The sequence below is a fragment of the Salmo trutta genome, chromosome 15 (genome assembly GCF_901001165.1).
Source record: "Salmo trutta chromosome 15, fSalTru1.1, whole genome shotgun sequence".
In the NCBI taxonomy this organism is placed as follows: Eukaryota; Metazoa; Chordata; class Actinopteri; order Salmoniformes; family Salmonidae; genus Salmo; species Salmo trutta.
In genome coordinates, this window is record NC_042971.1 from 11,410,661 (window position 1) to 11,433,703 (window position 23,043).

General features: G+C 41.9%; 1 protein-coding gene and 1 long non-coding RNA gene across 2 annotated transcripts; both read right to left on the reverse strand.

Annotated features, from left to right (window-relative positions):
* Positions 1 to 6,293: 6,293 nt before the first annotated feature.
* LOC115149627 (uncharacterized) lies at positions 6,294 to 8,717 on the reverse strand. Its single transcript, XM_029692577.1, has 5 exons — positions 8,490 to 8,717; positions 7,937 to 8,130; positions 7,118 to 7,200; positions 6,695 to 6,890; positions 6,294 to 6,424 (listed from the first exon to the last, which is right to left on the reverse strand). The coding sequence occupies exons 2-5, from the start codon at positions 8,127 to 8,129 to the stop codon at positions 6,294 to 6,296; spliced, it is 603 nt and encodes a 200-aa protein (XP_029548437.1). The 5' UTR covers position 8,130; positions 8,490 to 8,717.
* Positions 8,718 to 11,961: 3,244 nt separating this feature from the next.
* LOC115148217 (uncharacterized) lies at positions 11,962 to 12,746 on the reverse strand. The gene is made up of 2 exons (XR_003866598.1): positions 12,204 to 12,746; positions 11,962 to 12,120 (listed from the first exon to the last, which is right to left on the reverse strand). It is a non-coding gene; the product is annotated as an uncharacterized LOC115148217 (long non-coding RNA).
* Positions 12,747 to 23,043: the final 10,297 nt, after the last annotated feature.

Here is a 23,043-nt window from a genome sequence, read left to right on the forward strand (position 1 = left end):
TTATGATGTCATGCTGTGGGCCAAAAACTCCAGGCATTTTTTTCTAAAAGCTCTATCATAATTTATCATAATTTTCATAATTTCAGAGTGTTATTTCGACATAGTGTGGGAGAATTTTTTTTTGGACAGGAAATGAAGTTTTTGACTGCACAGCCCCTTTATGATAATACACCTACAGGACTCTATATTTTTTTGTTTGAATGTGCATCACAGTAAAGAGCTCCAACTATTCCTTGGAATCAAATTGGTTTTAAAAGTATCAGGAGATAAAGAATGACTGTGGGTGATCCAGCACGTGATATGGTCTGTGTCTCTACCATTAAAACATCCACTGAAGTAATGTTCCCGCTAAACATAAGGGCCAAATGTCCTAAACCCTTTATTCTACGCACAGCGGCGTAGCCTTGTGTGGCAAATCGTATCTGTCTATTAGACAATGTAATATGACTTGATGAAATGTACATGTTCTATCAGCGTCACTTCTAAAGTTGTAATACCCTGTGGCGAGTGCTTGTTATGTGACATTATAAACGTAGGTAATCATTCCCAATGATTTGATGCTACAGGATGAGACATGGCAACCATGTGTCGCTCTATAAATCGACGCAATGAAGTATTAAATAAACGTCAGCCCTTTAACCTTTAAAGGCAGCCCTGGGCTTCAGCATGGCTATTAGCTGCTCAATACATTTGATGCAGAATCTGAATTAAACTGACCCCCAACGTTGTAGCTTTGATATAGCTCAGTTTACTGTGGTCATGTTTGGTGATTGTCTAAAAATGACAGGGCATGACAGGGCCTGCAGAGCCAATTATCATCACAGCAATGTACAGTAAATGGGAACGCCATACCCTGTTGGGCTCTCACGCCATGGATCTGAAAGGTCAGGGTGGGGGACTGATGGATAAAAGGTGGAGGAATCGGGTGGGGTCGGATAAACTGATCAGCAGCACTACCATCTATTTCTGAGTGTTACAGCGGCAAAAAAAAAGTGTTCAACTCCTTGGCCCTCTTTACCCATTTGTGTAGTAACCATTTGCAGCTATAATATATAGCCTGTCAACTGCAACGATTGATCTTTTCCCTGCTCTGTGGACGACTGAGACGAACCCCAACTCAGTAGCAGAGAGATTCATTCAAAGTGCAATGCATCAATGGGAAAGGGAAAGTAACTGAACGGAATGACTACCGACCTGTAACACTCATTTCCATTTCCGTCATCATGAAGCGCTTCGAGTGGCTATATAGTCAAAGATCACATCACCTCCTCCCTCCCCTCCCCATCACACTCAACCCTCTCCAATTTGCCTACCACTCCGACAGATCCACAGACGATGCAATCACCATTCCACTGAACACTGCCCTCACCCAGTGGTGTAAAGTACTTAAGTAAAAATACTAGAAAGTACTACTTAAGTCGTTTTGGGGGGTATCTGTACTTTATTTTACTATTTATATTTTTGACTACTTTTACTTTTACTTCATTACATTCCTAAAGAAAATAATGAACTATTTACTCATACATTTTTCCTGACAACCAAAAGTACTTGTTACATTTTGAATGCTTATTCCAGGACAGGAAAATTGCCTATTTCACACACTTATCAAGAGAACATCCCTACTGCCTCTGATCTGGCAGACTTACTAAACACATGCTTCATTTGTAAATTATGTCTGAGTGTTGGAGCGTGCCCCTGGCTATCCGTAAAAAATAAATTAAATGCAAGAAAATGATGCCGTCTGGTTTGCTTTATATAAGGAAATATAAATCATTTGTACTTTTACTTTTGATACTTAAGTATATTTTAGCAATTGCATTTACTTTTGATACTTAAGTATATTTAAAACCCAAATACTTTTAGACTTTTCCTCAAGTAGTATTTTACTGGGTGACTTTCACTTTTACTTGAGTCATTTTCTGTTAAGGTATCTTTACTTTTACTCAAGTATGGCAATTGGGTACTTCTTCCACCACTGCCCTCACCCACCTGGACAAAAATAATGTATATGTGAGGATGCTGTTCATTGACTAGAGCTCGGCCTTCAATACCACAGTGCCCTCCAAGCTCACGGCCTTAGGACTGAACTCCTCCCTATGCAACTGTGTCCTGGACTTCCTGACGGGCCGTCTCCAGGTGGTAAAGGTAGGCAACATTACCTCCTCCACACTGATCATCAACACGGGGCCCCACAAGGGTGAGTCCTCGGTTCCCTTCTGTACTCCCTGTATACCCACAACTGGGTGCCTCACACAGTTCCAACTCCATCATCAAGTTTGCTGATGACATGACAGTAGTCGGTCTGATTGCCAACAACAACAAGACAGCCTATAGAGAGGAGCTGAAATGGTCCAACCACACAGACATCATGGTGAAGAAGGCACAACAGGAGGCTGAAGACATTCTTCCACCCAGCAAGCATCTTTCTTTGAAATCAAATCAAATCCTTTACCAGTCATGATCATTATGAAATATGAAGACTTTGAAGGGACATAGCATCAGTAATGTTAAGAAAACATCCATTTAAGAAGATATCAAGTTGATATTTACGTTTGTGGACTGTCCAGTTGTGAATAAGTACAATATACTTGACGATACCCAACACTGATAAACAAATGATAACTGTACAGAATGAATATGCATGTATTTCATTACAAATGTCCATGCTTCATCCAGAAATAAAAAATGCCTGCTGAAATACCTTAATAATAATTCACTCCGATGTTATGTTAATGGTATGGGGTTATTGGCAAGAAATGACACTATTAAAACTCATGACAAAGTAGATAGTCTAGGTGCTGGGTACAACATTTTAAGTCTAAAAGAAGAATATTGAAATTACTGTCTACAAACAAAAAGGCACGTGTCTAGTGTGTTCAGTCATTGTATCACCCACGTAACTTTTATGATTCAATTGGGCCCTCTGCTGTTCAAGAAGAGAACTACAAATTCTCCCATCACCAATACTTTTCTAAGGGCTGAGTGTTTGCAACTGTAATTTCAAGAAGCAAATAAAGGGTAAAAACTAAAAACACTTTATTTTTTATTAATTCACTTCAATCAATATATATTTAAGCAAACAAGATCAACAAAAAGTATACTTCATTCACATTGGGCTTATGCATATTTAAAACAGTTTGGAGACATTTATTTTGTCAATTATTTCTACACATGTAGATTTTTTACTTAAACTTATATAAAGTACCAGTCCAAAGTTTAGACACACCTACTCATTACAGGGTTTTTCTATTTTCTACATTGTAAAATAAAAGTGAAGACATGAAAACTATGAAATAACACATATGGAATCATGTAGTAATCAAAAAAACGAATCAAAATATATTTTATATCTGAGATTCTTCAAAGTAGCCACCCTTTGCCTTGATGACAGCTTTGCACGCTCTTGGCATTGTCTCAACAAGCTTCATGAGGTAGTCACCTGGAATGCATTTCAATTAACAGGTGTGCCTTGTTAAAAGTTAATTTGGGAAATGTCTTTCCTTCTTAATGCATTTGAGCCAATCAATTGTGTTGTGACAAGGTAGGGGTGGTATACAGAAGATAGCCCTACTTGGTAAAATGCCAAGTCCATATTATGGCAAGAACAGGTCAAATAAGAAAAGAGAAACGACAGTCCATCATTACTTTAAGACATGAGGGTCAGTCCATCCGGAAAATGTCAAGGACTTTGAAAGTTTCTTCAAGTGCAATCGCAAAAACCATCAAGCGCTATGATGAAACTGTCTCTCATGAGAACCGCCACAAGAAAGGAAGACCCAGAGCTACCTCTGCTGCAGAGGATAAGTTCATTAGAGTTACCAGTCTCAGAAATTGCAGTCCAAATAAATGCTTCGCAGAGTTCAAGTAACAGACACATCTCAACATCAACTGTTCAGAGGAGACTGTGTGAATCAGGCCTACATGGTTGAATTGCTGCAAAGAAACCATAACTAAAGGACACCAATAATAAGAAGAGACTTGCTTGGTATCAAACACATGGAAACCATGTGTTTGATGAGTTCGACACCATTCCTTTCATTCCATTCCAGCCATTACTATGAGCCCGCTCTCCACAACTAAGGTGCCACCAACCTCCTGTGGTCGCTAAATATCATAATGTAAAGTATTGGGAATTTTAGACATAGCCACATTAATGTTTTTAAATGATTTCTTATGTATTTTGGTGACCACCTTATTGACATTTAGTGAAAATGTATTTGTTTTTCCACTGTTTTATTGTAGAATCTCACATTCAACCAAGATGGCGTAGCAGTGCAGACGTGGTTTGTCGTTCTGTCGTGTACTTTTTGTATTTTTCGTCTTTTTTTGTATATATTTCAATTTATTTTCAATCTCTTTTCCATTTGTAAATTAAATATACCTTCCGGTAACCCGCCTCACCCAATGTGATACGGATCCACAATTTTTTTAGACCTTATAGCCAGAACCTTCATCAGAAGCTAGCCATCAGAAGCTAACCAGCTAATTAGCTACTAGCTATTTAGTCATTGTCAGCCACTGCTAGCAGCCTTTACCTTCTGCACAGACACCAGACTTTTTTAGCCTGGATAATACTTGCCAGCCTGCCAGTATCGGACTGTTTTCTCCAATACAACGCCGGATTCCTGCCGTAAACCCTGGACCATTACTCCTGATCATCACAGCTAGCTAGCTACCATCGAGTGACCCAGCCCCAAAGCTAGCTCTGAACCAGGCCCACCTCCCGGCCTACTCAGTGATCACTCGGCTACACAGCTGATGCCTCCCGCACTCTACCCCAACACGGCTAGAATCCACTACTCCACCGGAACCTTGCCGTAAGCTCTGGACCTTTGCATCGAATCATTGCTGCTAGCTAGCTGCTACCGAGTGGCTATAGTGGCTAATTCCCCTGCCCCGAAGCTAGCACTCAAGCATGCCATTCCATGAGAGCAGCATAAACAACAGAGTAGGCTAGTAAGTCCTTAGTTTATGTGTTATGCTCAGGTAAAACAATTTGGCTAATCTATATTTCCAAATTTCCAAGTCCTATTCTTGAAGATCAAGTGATATTAAATTAATTGGAATGACTGGAAATCTGACAGCCTTTGGTTTTTAATGTAAAGAAAGTGTTTGTTCTCAGGCCTGGAGAGATGCCAAACAGTGGCGGTTCTAGACCATTTCAACTGGGGGGGCCAAGCTGGGGCCAGTTGTACTGTTAGAGGGGCCAGTTACATTAGACGTTATTGTTGTCATATTGTTTTCTTCACTGCATTGCAGGCAAACTTGCAGATGCATGTGGTACGGTACTGTTGTGTTCCGCCTAAAGCCGTCCCTCTAGAAAATGTTTGGGTTAAATTAGTGTTCCGCGTTGCCACTGTCTAATAACTGATGTAAAAAAGAACGATAGCAAAAATGAGTTATCTAAAAGTGATTTCCTACTCCACATTTAGGGGGGCCACAAGGGAGTCCAAAATTGTTGTCACAGGGGCACTGCCCCCCCCCCCCCCAGAACCGCTAGTGATGCCAAAGTCATTCAAATACAATGCTATTTATCAATAAACAAATAGACAACAGACCTTTAGAGAAGGGCACTCAACATGTACTGCACTGACACAATTGACTGACGATTGGTTGATTTCAGACTTGATCTCTTATTTGTACATATAGGCACCCGATTAGCCACCAATCACCCCCTTAAAAGGTGGAAAAATCTTACCAATCACGCCATTCATATGGTGAATATGGTATCCCACACGCGGGCCGGCGAGGTAAGTAACTGATCTTTAAGCAGGTATTGGCAGTGGTGGTCAGCTAGTGAAGAGGTTCCTATCCAGCTAGCAATGATGAATCGGCCTAGAAGCGGCCCTCTTCCGGGGGCCCGGAACTGATTGAATCGGCCCGGAATCGGGTACCAGAATCGGCCCGGAATCAAAATGAATGACTGCCCAGAATCGGCTCAAGTACATCGGGCCGTTTCCGTCTATTCCGTCTATTCAGCCGACTTTGCCGGCATTTTACCATGCAAATTTAAAATAAATGTATACAAAATTACCAGATTTAGTCATCTTAAATATAACTATTGTACATTTTATACATATAAATTATACCCATCACAAAGTTTTTAATGCTGATCAATTGCCTTCAACAAAGTATCAAAATACTAAAATACTACTTAAACAGGAAAGACCTTTAAAGAATTAAATTTCAATGTTAAAAATTTTTTTGATCACAGGAACAATGAAAAGTAGTTTTATTTTGTATATTTAAGCTTTCTTTCTATTTAAGCTCTGCTAGGCATTCGGTTTTCTCCATCACTCCTCCAAGGTCTGGTCTGGTCTCCTTTTTCTCCCTCCATCTCTGTCGGGGGCTAGCTGCATCCATCGTTTTACGTATTTTTCTATCTCCACATCAGGAACTTCAGAATGGCTGCGCCGCACAGGACCTTTGAAAATATCAGGAAGAGAGAAAATAGAACACTATTGAAATACTTCCAGAAATGACTCATAGTTTATGCAACTCCCCTATCCCTACAAAATTGTTTTATCAATGGCTTTTTGTAAAATATTTCCAGTTCATTATATTCTTCCTGCCTTAAACTGTGTTGTAATAATGAACTTCCCAGCTGACAATCAACTGACACGCTGGCCTGTTTTATTTAATTAATCACTTCATGCCTCTCTGCCCCATGAAGTGGCCTTGAAAGAAAACTTACCGATAACAACACTTTTTAAGGCAAGAGGTTCAAAAGCCTGTTTCCCATTGGCCCCTCTCCAATTCATTTTCATGGCCAGGACATTTGTAAGGAGTTTTGAAAGGATTCTCCACACATTCCCCTTGGTGGTCATTCCTCCAGACAGTCTCAAATACATGGTCTGAAAAACAAAAACGCATATATAATGAATATAATACTAATTTGAAGAAAGCTGGAATGGTACTCTGGGTCAGATCGTGGCTTGGTTGATTACTTTTCAGCAATACATGTAATGATATAATGATATCTTGTCATACCAGGTTCTTTTTTAAGTCTTGATCCGAATGTTGGCCCTCCGAATGTTGGCCCTCCACTCTCCAGCAAGGACATTGGAAGTCAAAGGTCTGTCAAATCTGGAACCTCATCCAGGGTTGATCTGTTCACCTGGAGCTTTTGCAGCTGCGGCAAAATCAGCTTTTGCTTTTGCTTAATCATTTCTATGGAGGTTAAGATCTCACGGAGAATTGCTGCACAAATACAAAACAGAACACAGTTGTTTTATCCCTCACATTCTTTCAGTAGTTGAAGTTATAAAGGATAATAAAGATAAATATAAACAACATAATCAACTCAATCACATTAGATCAGGGGTGGGCAACTTTGATGTTGGTGGTGGCCACAATATGTACCTTACATGTAACACTTATGATCACACACTGGCTGTTGCTGCCGTTGAATGTTTTGCTCAAGCCTTGTTGGCCTATCAGAATTTTCAGGTATCTCTCTTCTGTGCTCTGGAGGTCTGATAACTGGTGCAGGTGGCAAACCCTTAGAGGTGTTGGACTGGCCCTTGCGTGAAAACTTTTCCATTGGCTCCTCATCCTCACTTTCAGTGGCACTGAATATTTGCTTATTTGTGCCCCTGATGTTAAAAATATAAGCTTATTGAACTCATAAGAATGACCAGTGAAGTTAACATATGTTGGATATTTAGGCCATCGACTGAGAAATATATTTTTGAAATCATATTTGTTATAGTTGTTATACCTTCCTTTTCTCTTCATATATGCATAGCGGTCATCCTCCTCCTCAGTCTGAAGATCAGATTGGACCACAGCCAGTAAAAGGAAGCTTATGGCGAACATCTTCATGTGTCTGTAAGGGAATATAAATGTATTGTGTTTGGATTGCAGATACATATTGTTGTCTCAGGAGGTTGATGTCAGTTATAAATAGTTGACTGCAAATACAACATTATCTCACCTCTAGCGAACCTGATGTTCACATCAAACAAATCCCATGTTTCGTCAGGTGCTTCTTGACGTTTCACTGCCCTTGTGCAGCGTCCTGTGGATGTATAAGGGGGCCAGTAGCTCATGCCATCCTGGACCCATGATGAAGGCACAACTTCGGTCTCCTTCTTCTCCACGGATATAAAGTCCACAATGTGAAACATGCTGTGTAAATTGAGAATGAATATGCATCATTTATAGTATTGAAAGTAAGACTCTCATAAGAGGACTAGCTCTGCTGACCAGACAAACACAGGCTGTGGTGTTGATTGGAACCGCTGACCCTCACTGATTCTGAATGTCCCACATTTAGCCCACTAGATTGTGTATTTGTGTCATGATTATTTTTTAGACATGTTTTACTTTACCATGCTAGTTGGTGACTTATGTATGATCACAGGTTTGTAGTGTATGTATATTACTTCATATTTCAATATGATATGAATGATGTAGTGCTCATTACTTTAGACACAAATTCATGCACTTTAAAAGACACATTTGTATTAAAATATGGTGAATCGAACCCGAAACGAGCCAGAGAACTGTCAGTGCAGGTTGAGAGGAGTGAGAAGAAAACTGCTCCTGATGGCGATGTCCCCCTTAGCTAGCAGCGCTGCTTATCCAGCCAGTTCAGCATCACCACCGGTACCTCCACTAGCTACTAGGCCTACCAGCGAGTCAGGCTCGGCGTGAGGGGGTGCAACTATCGACGAAGTGCCTGGAGCATGTGCAATTTGGACGGAGGCATAGTTCAAGACAAACAAACTTATGACCGAGGTAAAGACAGTTTCAAGTTGGATATTCAACGGATATTCGCCTGTAGTTTTCCTTAAGTCCACCAACAGCAGTTAGGGACCGTCAACATAGTGACAAATCGAATTTTTCACATTTCAATAGCTCATTAACCATTACTCCTAAAACTTAAAAAACTGGTTATAGCTAACCCGATGACATAGACACACATTGCACACACTTTTTTTTGTCGATTTACATCTCGCACTATTTTAAATTATTTAGTTACATATTTGAATTTCAATAGCTCATTGGTCATGTGACCTAGTGACTTCAAACAAGGTTCAAAATGTCCACTGACTACCCTTCTATATTGCACACCCTTTAGTTTGTCCATTTTCATCTCACACGTTTTTACATACATTTTTCAGAATTTCAATAGCTCCTTGGTCATGTGACATAGTGACTTCAAACAAGGTTCAGAATGTCCACTCAGTGGGCCTACACATTGCACACCCTTTAATTTGTCAATTTTCATCTCACACGTTGTTACATGAATTTTTCAAAATGTAAAATTTGAATGGCTCCTTGATCATGTGACCTACTGACTTTAAACAAGTTTCAGAACGTATGTATTGCACATCATGTAGTTTGTCCATTTTCATCTCACATGATTTTACATGAATTTTTCTACATTTAAATATCAATCGCTCCTTGGTCATGTGACCTAATTACTTCAAACAAGGTTCAGAATGTTCACTGACTACCCTTATACACTGCTCAAAAAAATAAAGGGAACACTAAAATAACACATCCTAGATCTGAATGAATGAAATAATCTTATTAAATACTTTTTTCTTTACATAGTTGAATGTGCTGACAACAAAATCACACAAAAATAATCAATGGAAATCCAATTTATCAACCCATGGAGGTCTGGATTTGGAGTCACACTCAAAATTAAAGTGGAAAACCACACTACAGGCTGATCCAACTTTCATGTAATGTCCTTAAAACAAGTCAAAATGAGGCTCAGTAGTGTGTGTGGCCTCCACGTGCCTGTATGACCTCCATACAACGCCTGGGCATGCTCCTGATGAGGTGGCGGATGGTTTCCTGAGGGATCTCCTCCCAGACCTGGACTAAAGCATCCGCCAACTCCTGGACAGTTTGTGGTGCAACGTGGCGTTGGTGGATGGAGCGAGACATGATGTCCCAGATGTGCTCAATTGGATTCAGGTCTGGGGAATGGGCGGGCCAGTCCATAGCATCAATGCCTTCCTCTTGCAGGAACTGCTGACACACTCCAGCCACATGAGGTCTAGCATTGTCTTGCATTAGGAGGAACCCAGGGCCAACCGCACCAGCATATGGTCTCACAAAGGGTCTGAGGATCTCATCTCGGTACCTAATGGCAGTCAGGCTACCTCTGGCGAGCACATGGAGGGCTGTGCGGCCCCCCAAAGAAATGCCACCCCACACCATGACTGACCCACTGCCAAACCGGTCACGCTGGAGGATGTTGCAGGCAGCAGAACGTTCTCCACGGCGTCTCCAGACTGTCACGTCTGTCACATGTGCTCAGTGTGAACCTGCTTTCATCTGTGAAGAGCACAGGGCGCCAGTGGCGAATTTGCCAATCTTGGTGTTCTCTGGCAAATGCCAAACGTCCTGCACGGTGTTGGGCTGTAAGCACAACCCCCACCTGTGGACGTCGGGCCCTCATACCACCCTCATGGAATCTGTTTCTGACCGTTTTAGCAGACACATGCACATTTGTGGCCTGCTGGAGGTCATTTTGCAGGGCTCTGGCAGTGCTCCTCCTGCTCCTCCTTGCACAAAGGCGGAGGTAGCGGTCCTGCTGCTGGGTTGTTGCCCTCCTACGGCCTCCTCCACGTCTCCTGATGTACTGGCCTGTCTCCTGGTAGCGCCTCCATGCTCTGGACACTTCGCTGACAGACACAGCAAACCTTCTTGCCACAGCTCGCATTGATGTGCCATCCTGGATGAGCTGCACTACCTGAGCCACTTGTGTGGGTTGTAGACTCCGTCTCATGCTACCACTAGAGTGAAAGCACCGCCAGCATTCAAAAGTGACCAAAACATCAGCCAGGAAGCATAGGAACTGAGAAGTGGTCTGTGGTTACCACCTGCAGAACCACTCCTTTATTGGGGGTGTCTTGCTAATTGCCTATAATTTCCACCTGTTGTCTATTCCATTTGCACAACAGCATGTGAAATTTATTGTCAATCAGTGTTGCTTCCCAAGTGGACAGTTTGATTTCACAGAAGTGTGATTGACTTGGAGTTACATTGTGTTGTTTAAGTGTTCCCTTTATTTTTTTGAGCAGTATATATTGCACACCCTTTAGTTTGTCCAGTGTTGTGTTTACCCTTTTCTTTAATATTTATCTATAATAATTGGTAGTTCTAAGTTCTTATTTTCCCTGTTTTTTATTTTTCCACAGTATTTAACAGCGGTACACAATAGGAGAGAGACAGATAATATCTCCTTCCGTAGCTAATATCAACCATAAAGGAAAAGGGCAAAGTACGAGAGTCATGCTATTAATTGTCCAAAGCAGGGATGGAGAGTGAGCTAGTGAGGTAGGCTGCAGTGGGTTTGCTGGTCAATACATATACTGAACATGTAACCACAGTAATGGTGGCCAGTAAATCAATGAATAAAAATGTTATATTGACAAATTAAACAGAAATTGTAGACCTTTAATCTTTTCCAACATGTCAACAGACACTTAACTTCAAATAAGTATGAAACATTTCACAGTGTTAACGTTCTCTTTATCCCTGGTTGATGTACATTTCAGAGCCTCTTTAGTATGGATGGGGTATAGCATACATTTTCAACAACAAAGACTGCACTTCCAGTTTGTGTTCTTTACTCTGTTGAACTATTTTGTCTTCATTCCTAGTTACAGCACATGGAACCACCGTTGGCATGCAAAACATTCAATCTAAAATTAAACAAAGCGTAACACGTTATAAATAATATCAAATATCAATGCAGTATGACGAATGACGAATTAGCCATCCATTGTGTTATATCATAAATTGTCTTACATGCCGTCACTGTTGTCAAAAGACTATAAACATGTTAAATAAAGTTAGTAACCCAGTCAGTCTTTGGGCCACATCCAGGTTCTTTATCAGTGGCACACATGAAGCAGTTGTTGGCTTTGTTGAAATCTGAAATCATAGGCATGAACTGAACATATGGCTGTCCCACACAACTACATAAAAATAAAGAATTTACATTTACTTTGAATTAAATGTCATTACATACCAGACATTTTTAGTATATCCTCAGTCATTTCTTTTCGCAGTTGCTCCATGTGTTTTTGAAGGTTCCATATCAATTTGGGAGGGGATGTTGGGGAAGTCCTGTGCAACTTCCTTGGCCATCTTCACCAAAAAATTAAATTGAGTTTTGACCTAATTGTCACATAACAGCTAACCATTCAATATTGAAAATATAACTATCAAACCTGCATTACAAAGACCCCGCAGCTGAAGGTGTCCTGCTTCATGATGTGAGTTATTTCCCCTCCTTTCCACTTTATGTCCACCCACTCGTCTTTTCCATGGCAGGATCTTCTCATTTTGAAGTATTCTCTTTTTTTATATAAACATAATGGAATTCTGATTAGTTATAGGCAAATGAATACACAAGGCAAATGTGTATGCTGTTTTCCTTATCACTATAATCTAGCAGTAATTCAGTAGTAGAGGTAATTTCATTTATGCCCCATTCTACACACAGCCTAAATTATAGGCACTGAACCATTTACAGGACAATAATAAAAGTAGCATATAGAATCCAACCCTATCACAGAGTGAATGAATGTAGAGCGTTTGTAGACTTTAAGAAAAAAATATTAAGTGACAGTTTCATCAGTACGTGCTTAAGGAAAGTCATATCACAAAGATCACAGACGACAGTGCCCACCAAATCTATGACAAAAGAGAATGAATTGTAAGCACCAGTGTGTTTGTCAAAATAATATCTGAAAATGTCAGTTGTTAAACATAATACTTCTATTTGCAATAGAAATTTATGATATATGCAGTTCGGAATATTCCATGTATCAACACTACATGTCGGACGGACATTAGACATTCGTACATACAGTATTTTTTTTATTTGACCTTTATTCAACCAGGCAAGCCAGTTGAGAACAAGTTCTCATTTACAACTGCGACCTGGCCAAGATAAAGCAAAGCAGTGTGACACAAACAATAACAGAGTTACACATGGAATAAACAAACGTACAGTCAATAACACAATAGAAAAGTATATATACAGTGTGTGCAAATGAAGTAAGATTAGGGAGGTACGGCAATAAATAGGCCGTAGTGGCGAAATAATTACAATTTCGCAAATAAACACTGGAGTGATAGATGTGCAGAAGAAGAATGTGCAAGTAGAGATACTGGGGTGCAAAGGAGCAAAAAAAATATAAATAAAATAAATAACAATATGGGGATGAGGTAGTTGGATGGGCTATTTGCAGATGGGCTATGTACAGTTGCAATGATCTGTAAGATGCTCTGATAGCTGATGCTTAAAGACAGTGAGGGAGATATGAGTCTCCAGCTTCAGTGATTTTTGCAATTCGTTCAGTCATTGGCAGCAGAGAACTGGAAGGAAAGGTGGCCAAAGGAGGAATTGGCTTTGGGGATGACCAGTGAAATATACCTGCTGGAGCGCGTGCTACGGGTGGGTGCTGCTATGGTGACCAGTGAGCTGAGATAAGGTTGGGCTTTACCTAGCAAGGACTTATAGATGACCTGGAGCCAGTGGGTTTGGCGACGAATATGAAGCGAGGGCCAGCCAACGAGAGCATACAGGTTGCAGTGGTGGGTAGTATATGGGGCTTTGGTGACAAAACGGATGGCACTGTGATAGACTGCATCCAATTTGCCGAGTAAAGTGTTGGAGGCTATTTTGTAAATGACATCGCCGAAGTCAAGGATCGGTAGGATAGCCAGTTTTACGAGGATATGAAAGGCAGCATGAGTGAAGGATGCTTTGTTGTGAAATTGGTAGCCAATTCTAGATTTAATTTTGGATTGGAGATGCTTAATATGAGTCTGGAAGGAGAGTTTACAGTCTAACCAGACACCTAGGTATTTGTAGTTGTCCACATATTCTAAGTCAGAACCGTCCAGAGTAGTGATGCTAGTCATGCAGGCAGGTGCGGGCCGCGGTCATTTAGTTTTACTTGCATTTAAGAGCAGTTGGAGTTAGAGTTGTATGGCATTGAAGCTCGTTTAGAGGTTAGTTAACACAGTGTCCAAAGAAGGGCCAGAAGTATACAGAATGGTGTCATCTGCATAGAGGTGGATCAGAGAATCACTAGCCGCAAGAGCGACATTATTGATGTATACAGAGAAAAGAGGCGGACCAAGAATTGAACCCTGTGGCACCCCCATAGAGACTGCCAGAGGTCCGGACAACAGGTCCTCCAATTTGACACACTGAACTCTATCTGAGAAGTAGTTGGTGAACCAGGTAAGGCAGTCATTTTGTCGATGGCGATTATGATATTGTTTTGGACTTTGATTGTGGCTGAGGTGCACCCATGACCAGCTCGGATCCAGATTGCATAGCGGAGAAGGCACGGTGGGGTTCGAAATGATCGGTGATCTGTTTGTTAACTTGGCTTTCGAAGACCTTAGAAAGGCAGGGTATGATAGATATAGGTCTGTAACAGTTTGGGCCTAGAGTTTCTCCCCCTTTGAAGAGAGGGATGACCGCGGCAGCTTTCCAATCTTTGGGGATCTCAGACGATACGAAAGAGTGGTTGAACAGGCTAGTAATAGGGGTTGCAACAATTGCGGCAGATAATTTTAGAAAGAGAGGGTCCAGATTGTCTAGCCCAGCTGATTTGTAGGGGTCCAGATTTTGCAGCTCTTTCAGAATATCAGCTATCTGGATTTGGGTGAAGGAGAAATGGTGGAGGCTTGGGCAAGTTGCTGTGGGGGGTGCAGAGCTTTTGACCGGGGTAGGGGTAGCCAGGTGGAAAGCAAGGCCAGCCGTAGAAAAATGCTTATTGAAATCCTCGATAATCGTGGATTTATCAGTGGTGACAGTGTTTCCTAGTCTCAGTGCAGTGGGCAGCTGGGAGGAGGTGCTCTTATTCTCCATGGATTTTACAGTGTCCCAGAACTTTCTGGAGTTTGTGCTACAGGATGTAAATTTCTGTTTGAAAAAGCTAGCCTTTGCTTTCCTAACTGCCTGTGTATATTGGTTCCTAACTTCCCTGAAAATTTGCATATAACGGGGGCTATTCGATGCTAATGCAGTACGCCACAGGATGTTTTTGTGCTGGTCAAGGGCAGTCAGGTCTGGAGTGAACCAAGGGCTATATCTGTTCCTGGTTCTACATTTTTTGAATGGGGTATGCTTATTTAAGATGGTGAGGAAAGCACTTTTAAAGAGCAACCAGGCATCCTCTACTGACGGAATAGGGTCAATATCCTTCCAGGATACCCGGCCAGGTCGATTAGAAAGGCCTGCTCGCAGAAGTGTTTTAGGGAGCGTTTGACTGTGATGAGGGGTGGTCGTTTGACCGCGGAACATTACTGACGCAGGCAATGAGGCAGTGATCGCTGAGATCCTGGTTGAAGACAGCAGTGGTGTATTTAGAGGACAGGTTGGTCAGGATGATATCTATGAGGGTGCCCGAGTTTACAGATTTGGGGTTGTACCTGGTAGGTTCCATGATCATTTGGGTGAGATTGAGGGCATCTAGCTTAGATTGTAGGATGGCTGGGGTGTTAAGCATATCCCAGTTTAGGTCACCTAACAGTACAAACTCTGAAGATAGATGGGGGGCAATTAATTCACATATGGTGTCCAGGGCGCAGCTGGGGGCTGAGGGGGGTCTGTAACAAGCGGCAACAGTGAGAGATTTGTTTCTGGAAAGGTGGATTTTTAAAAGTAGAAGCTCGAACTGTTTGGGCACAGACCTGGACAGCATGACAGAACTCTGCAGGCTGTCTCTGCAGTAGTTTGCAACTCCATCCCCTTTGGAAGTTCTGTCTTGGCGGAAAATGTTTACACATACATAGAGGCATTTTCCAGCTATGATTTTACCACTCAGAATCCAGAATGGATATGACAATGGGGCCAGCAGAGGACGTAATACAACCTTACAACAATCTACTTTTTAATCTTCTTGACTTCTTATCTGGTAAACTGCTACTGTGTGTCAAGAAAATAGCCCCAATTAGGGGTTAGTGTACTCCAGTAAAAAAGGGCTGGTTTAGATTGAAAACTATTGCCCTGTGTCCCAGTTCATAGGGGCATGAGAGACTAGTCAGTGGTAGAATTGAGTTGGCACTTTATTGGCCCAAACACCCACAGACCCACAAGGTTGAGGTTACTCATGGACTGTAATTAGTAAAAAAATGTTTTGCATTGATGCATTGTAACTGTCTAACTGTCCAAGCATAGAATCCAAAGTGTTAGGAAATATTTGAGCCCATAAATACAAAGAAGGATGTCTCTCCTCATACCTCTGGCACTTTAGTCAGACTGCCAGACTGTGCACCACAGAGCCAATCAGGAGAGAATACATACATTTCAACGGTGCCAATTGAAAGTCAAGGGGTGTGTCTGTGCCTTTTGGATTACTCTCTCTTCACAGAGAACAACCTCTGTGGTTCAAGTCAAGAGCTACTCTTCCCCTTCCAGTCTGCTCTGCGCATGTCTGAAAGTGACAGAGCCAGCAGCCAAGAGAGTTTTTCAGAGTATGTCATAAAAAATTATTACACTTATGAATGTATGTAAAATGCTAATATGCATTAGATCCAGTACAATAGAATAACTAAGACCTGAATGTGAATGCAGCGTGTTCCCGATTCCTCCTTCTCTTTCTGTCCAGCAGGGTCAACCAAAAACACTTGGCCTGATGGTTCATGCAGATACTGGGGAAGCAATGAAATGTATTGATCCCTTAAATGATTTTACTATTAAGTGACTCATATCACAACCCTCATACCTCTTCACAAAAATGTACCTAAATCAATTTTGGAAAAAGGATTTTACTCACAAAAGACATAGGAATAATTTTTTCCAGTTAGAAATAGTAGGCCATGCCTCAAATAACTATTTTCATCAGATGCGCTATTGCATTTTGTAAGTTGTCTGCAGGTGGCTTGTTGTGAATGCACTCAAATATCAAGTCATTATCAGGTTATCTTCTCTAGGATAGGGGGCAGTATTTTGACGTCCAGATGAAAGGCGTGCCCACAGTAAACTGCCTGCTACTCAGGCTCAGAAGGTAGGATATGCATATTATTAGTAGATTTGGATAGAAAACACTCTGAAGTTTCTAAAACTGTTTGAAGAAGGCCATGAAATGGTCAGAGAGAGCGCTTCCTGTTTGGAATCTTCTCAGGTTTTGGCCTGCCAAATGAGTTCTGTTATACTCACAGACACCATTCTGTTATACTCACAGACACCATTCAAACAGTTTTAGAAACGTTGGGGTGTTTTCTATCCAAATCAAACAATTATATGCATATTCTAGTTACTGGGCAGGAGTAGTAACCAGATTAAATCGGGTACGTTTTTTATCCGGCCGTGCAAATACTGCTCCCTATCCCCAACAGGTTTAGAAGATTCCCTTTGCATGATCAGCCTGAGAAGATGCATGCGTACAATAGATCACGTAATGTGGTTTCCTGTTTAACCGCTCTTGGGTAAGGGGCAGTATTTTCACGGCCGGGCGAAAAACGTACCCAAATTAAACGGCCTACTACTCTGGCCCAGGAACTAGAATATGCATATTATATATGTAGATTTGGATAGAAAACACTCTGAAGTTTCTAAAACTGTTTGAATGATATCTGAGTATAACATAGCTCATATGGCAGGCAAAAACCTGAGAAGAATCCAACCAGGAAGAGTGAAATCTGAGGCTTGTAGTTTTTCAAGCGATTCCCTAGCCAAAGTGTCTGTGGGGTCATTTTGCACTTCCTAAGGCTTCCACTAGTTGTCAACAGTCTTTAGAACCTTGTTTCATGCTTCCACTGTTACTGGGGAGAGAATAAGAGCTGTCTCAACCAGTGGACTGCCTGAGACCAAGGAGTTGATTACTGTGCAGGCACGCAGGCGTGCCATTCCTTCTTTTTCCTGTGTAATGAATACGCTATTGTCTGGTTGGAATATTATTGAATATTCATGTTAAAAAGACCCTAAGGATTGATTGTAAACATCGTTTGACATGTTTCTACAAACGGTAATGGAACATTTGGACTTTTCGTCTCTGGTTTTGCGCTCGCGCATTTTGCCTTTGGATAGTGATCTGAACGCGCGAACAAAAGGAGGTATTTGGACATAGAGAGAAAAGACAGAGAAAGACAGTCGTGCAAAATTACATGAGTATTTCAGCAACTCTTGTCTTCAAACTTGTTAGGCAATCATATGTACCTATGGGGGAATGATGGCCAGCCACACAGGAGGGTGATTTTCACTGAGGAGAAGGAGGCCATGCTGACCGAGATGCATGTTGGCCATTTCGGAGTGAAGCGCATGATTGCCGAAATCAACATACACTTCTTTTGGCATGGGATTGTCAAGGATGTGGACAGCTGGGCAAGTGAAATAACCTTTTGTTTGTTGATCACATTCTATTGTATCAGAAATTATTATGATCTCAATGAATGTCATATCAGAGAGAACACAATGTTTCAATTTATCACCTTGCGCTTAAAGGTCAGTACCAGTCTAGCCTGACAGAAGTTTGAGAGGGTGAAGACTGTGGCGCAAGAGTTAAAGCCCATCAGTTGTTTCAACATGGCACAAGATCGGTAAGTGTCACAGTTCAAATTTTGCCCTGATGAGTTATTTTGTAATGGTTGCTTTATTTTACCACTGCAGAGTTCAATATTATAGGTTGTGTGTCATTATCCTTACAAATATGAATATCTGCATACTGAATGACACAGATACGGGTAAGAATTAAGTCATCTTCTCTCTAACACTTTATATGTTAGAGGTGGACCTCATTTGGACCCTTCACGAAATCCAGGAATGGCAACAGCTGGTGTCTGACGGCGACCGATTATTTTACCAAGTGGATGGAGGCAATACACATTAAGGTCTGTAAAGGAAGAGAACGTGCTTAAACTCCCTTCTGTAACCCATTTAAAAAGGGTGCTTGGAACCAAAAATAGATTTTCTTTTGTGTGATACCCATCAAGGACAACACAGGCGAGGCCACCTCCAAGGCGATGTTGGACATCTTCAACACCCACGGTTCTCCTAAGGTCATCTTAAGTGACCGAGGTCGTGAACCCTGGAACAAGGTACGGATGTTATAGGTTATATTCTGTCACCAATGGTTTGTTTTGTTTTTTTTTACAGTTAGTTTTAGTTTTTCCATGTTACATAATCAGACATTTCAGTATCTTCCATTGTCAATAGATACCCCTTTCCACCCCCTCCTCCAGGTTTGGATGTACAAACCAACCACACCTTCAAAACTACCATGGGCAAGTCCCTTGATGGGTTCCAGGTATGGTGGGAGGACAACCTGAAGGTCATTCTCTTTGCACACAACAGCAGCTTCCAGAGTACTCACCCTATTGCCTGCTGTATGTACTGCAACTGCTGCAACTGTTGACTGAGGTAAACATTGCAATTGCATATACAATTATTGGATATACTGTAGTATTTAAAATGTGTGATTGACATCTAGTTGTTTGTCTATTGCTATTTTTGTATGGACAAGGTGCAGGAGAAACAGAAGGAGAGCAACCGGAGGAGAATCAAGGAGGGGACCGACATCCGGGCGAATAACTTGGTTTGGAGGAAGGATGAAAGGAGGTGAGACCTGAAAATCCTTGCTGCTCTGTTGCTCCTAGCTGGGGTCACCATCCACAAAGGTGATTATAAAAATCTCAGATGATAACTATTTGCATTTGCCTCCTCGCGATGGGCGGCATTGCCATGCTGTCAGCAGTACCAACACTGGCCCGGGAGTTGCTCCAAATAGTCAATCTCAAGGCTAAGTACTGGGTCACATTAATAAGTAACCTCCGCTGCCAGGTAGGTACTGTTAAGGTGTATGACTCCAGTGGTTGTGACACCACCCCAGAGTTTCTATCACTAACTCACCATCTCTCATCTTTCTAACTCACCTCTCTCATCTTTTCCAGGGACCACTTCCTCATCCACCTCACTGACATAAAACATTACAGACAGGTGCCCTTTCTTTTCTGTTCGCCATTAACATTATTGCATGTCTAATCAAAGAGTTAAATTAAATCATTCACTAACTGTATTTTTACATAACCTGTGTGTTTGCTTGTTTACTTTTCTGTCTCCTACCCTGTTCCCTTTACACAGCTCCTGTTCTCCAGGATCTAGGGGTTCTGCCTAACACCCAGAAATGGATCCACCTTATGTCCTCCATTACCAACCACCCTCCAACTTTTCCTTACATCATCTACAGCTACTGTTGTTGTCATGTTGTCATTATCTGCTAAGAAATGTTCTTGCTCTATCATACTGGGCACATAATGTGACATACACAGATTAACTCAAAATACTAGCATTGCAAACACTCAGAGAAGCAGTGCCTGGACTTCGCTGTCTAACTCTTTGAGTCCCCCTTCCGAGACTGATTGCCTGTTGAGAACAAGTGACAGGCAGAACCTCCCACTCACACAGCACCCACCTCCTCTCTATTCCACCCACCAGAATTCAGTATTTCAGGCTCTGATTGCCATGTGAGTGGAAATCTGTGAAAGTAAATTGACACTGAGCAAGACCTTTGATAGGCTAGAAAACTATGCAGAAATAATCGTGGAGTTAATCATTGTTATAGCCTAGATCACTTTATATAATCTGGACCGTTGTTTTTTCTAAGGCTACGCAAACAAGGGGTGCTTTTTATCTGTCTCTATAACAAGGCTTAGGCCTATATCCTCACATACCGCCTCAATTCAAGCCCTGCTTTTAACCATAAGACATCTCCCAGAAATGTATAGCTTACGGATTGCATGGTGACAGTGAATGTGTCTGTTAAACCAGTAAACTAGGAACTTTGGGGAGAAAACGGGGTCAAATCATGACATCAGTGATATTCAGGTCAGAGAAAGATGGCAGAGTTTCTGAATTGGAATTCCAAGTTGAATGCCCGTTCAAAACTATTTTTCCCAGTCTGAGCTTGTTTTTTCCCCAAGTTCCCAGTTGTCTTGAATGCACTGAAGTTGGAAGTCAGAGATTGCCGAGTTCCCAGTTGTTTTGAATGCGCCACTAGAGACCTAGACTATCTCTTATTTCTGAAAAGGGCTACCTCCAACAAAGAAGCCCTTGTGTCTGTATTGATGTGAGAAATAGGCATATCTACACAGTAATGGTGGCTGGTTGCGATATCAACTAGCCTAATAATTTTTGTATTGAAGTGATATGCCTATTTTAGCAAAATCGACAAATGAAATTGATTAGATTACTCTGGCAATGAACTGTCTTTTTTTACAAAATCATGTACATGTAGATGTTTGTAAGGCGTTCATGGTGAGATTGTTCATAATAAACTTACAAGCAAACTGACACGTGACGAGTCAGTGCCACATTACACGACGTGAATACTACGTCTACATGATGTATATGTGTCACGTGACATGAACGTGATGTCAGTTTGACGCCTTATATTGTTTTACAAAAGAGAGAGAGAGGCTTTTGGCACATCATTGGGTGAGTGAAAGTGGTAAGCATTATTAGGACTATAATCTCCTTCAATATGTGTCTTCACACACCTAGGCCGAGGCTATTGATTGATTCAAGACAAGGTCGTTTTCATTGATCTCGGTTTGTCAGTGTCAAAGTAGCCTGCCATTTCGATTATTTTTGTGGTATGAACAAAGATTCAGCCAAAGTATCCAGTCATGTAAAATGACAGAGAATTGCATGAAATGTGTTTATAAAAGGCCAACATTTTCCTGGACATTATGCTACTACAAATGTAAAAATGTGTGCAACTTCTGTAAGTCAAATCAAATTTTATCAGTCGCATGCGCCGAATACAACAGGTGTGGAGCTTACAATGAAATGCTTACTTACAAGCCCCTAACCAAAAGCTCAGTTTAAAAAAAATACAGATAAGAATAAGAGATAAAAGAAATAAGTAATTGAAGAGCAGCAGTAAAAAATAACAATATATACAGGGGAGTGCGTGTACAGAGTCAATGTGCGGGGGCACCTGTTAGTTGAGGTAGTATGAACATGTAGGTTGGGTTATTAAAGTGACTATGCACAGGCAGTGGTGAGGGGGGCAGCAATGCAATTAGTCTGGGTAGCCATATGACTAGATGTTCAAGAGTTTTATGGCTTGGGGGTAGAAGCTGTTTAGAAGCCACTTGGACCTAGACTTACCACTCCGGTACCGCTTGCCGTGCGGTAGCAGAGAGAACAGTCTATGACTAGGGTGGCTAGTCTTTGACAATTTTTAGGGCCTTCCTCTGACACCACCCGGTATAGAGGTCCTGGATGTTAGGAAGCTTGGCCCCAGTGATGTACTGGGCCGTTCGTAGTACCCTTTGTAGTGCCTTGCGGTCGGAGGCCGAGCAGTTGCCATACCAGGCAGTGATGCACCCAGTCAGGATGCTCTCAATGGTGCAGCTGTAGAACCTTTTAAGGATCTGAGGACCCATACCAAACCTTTTCAGTCTCCCTAGGGGGAATAGGTTTTGTCGTGCCCTCTTCACGACTGTGTTGGTGTGCGTGGACCATGTTAGTTTGTTGGTGATGTGGACACCAAGGAACTTCAAGCTCTCAACCTGTTCCACTGCAGCCCCGTCGATGAGAATGGGGGCGAGCTCATTCCTCCTTTTCCTGTTGTCCACAATCATCTCCTTTGTCTTGATCACGTTGAGGGAGGGATTGTTGTCCTGGCACCACACGGCCAGTCTCTGACCTCCTCCCTATAGGCTGTCTCGTTGTTGTCGGTGATCAGGCCTACCACTGTTGTGTCATCGGCAAATTTAATGATGGTGTTGGAGTCGTGCCTGGCCGTGCAGTCATGAGTGAACAGAGAGTACAGGAGGGGGCTGAGCACGCACCCCTGAGGGGCCCCTGTGTTGAGGATCAGAGAGGTGGATGTGTTGTTACCTACCCTTACCACCTGGGGGCGGCCGTCAGGAAGTCCAGGATCCAGTTGCAGAGGGAGGTGTTTAGTCCCAGGGTCCTTAGCTTATTGATGAGCTTTGAGGGCACTATGGTGTTGATCGCTGAGCTGTAGTCAATGAACAGCATTCTCACATAGGTGTTCCTTTGACCAGGTGGGAAAGGGCAGTGTGGAGTGCAATAGA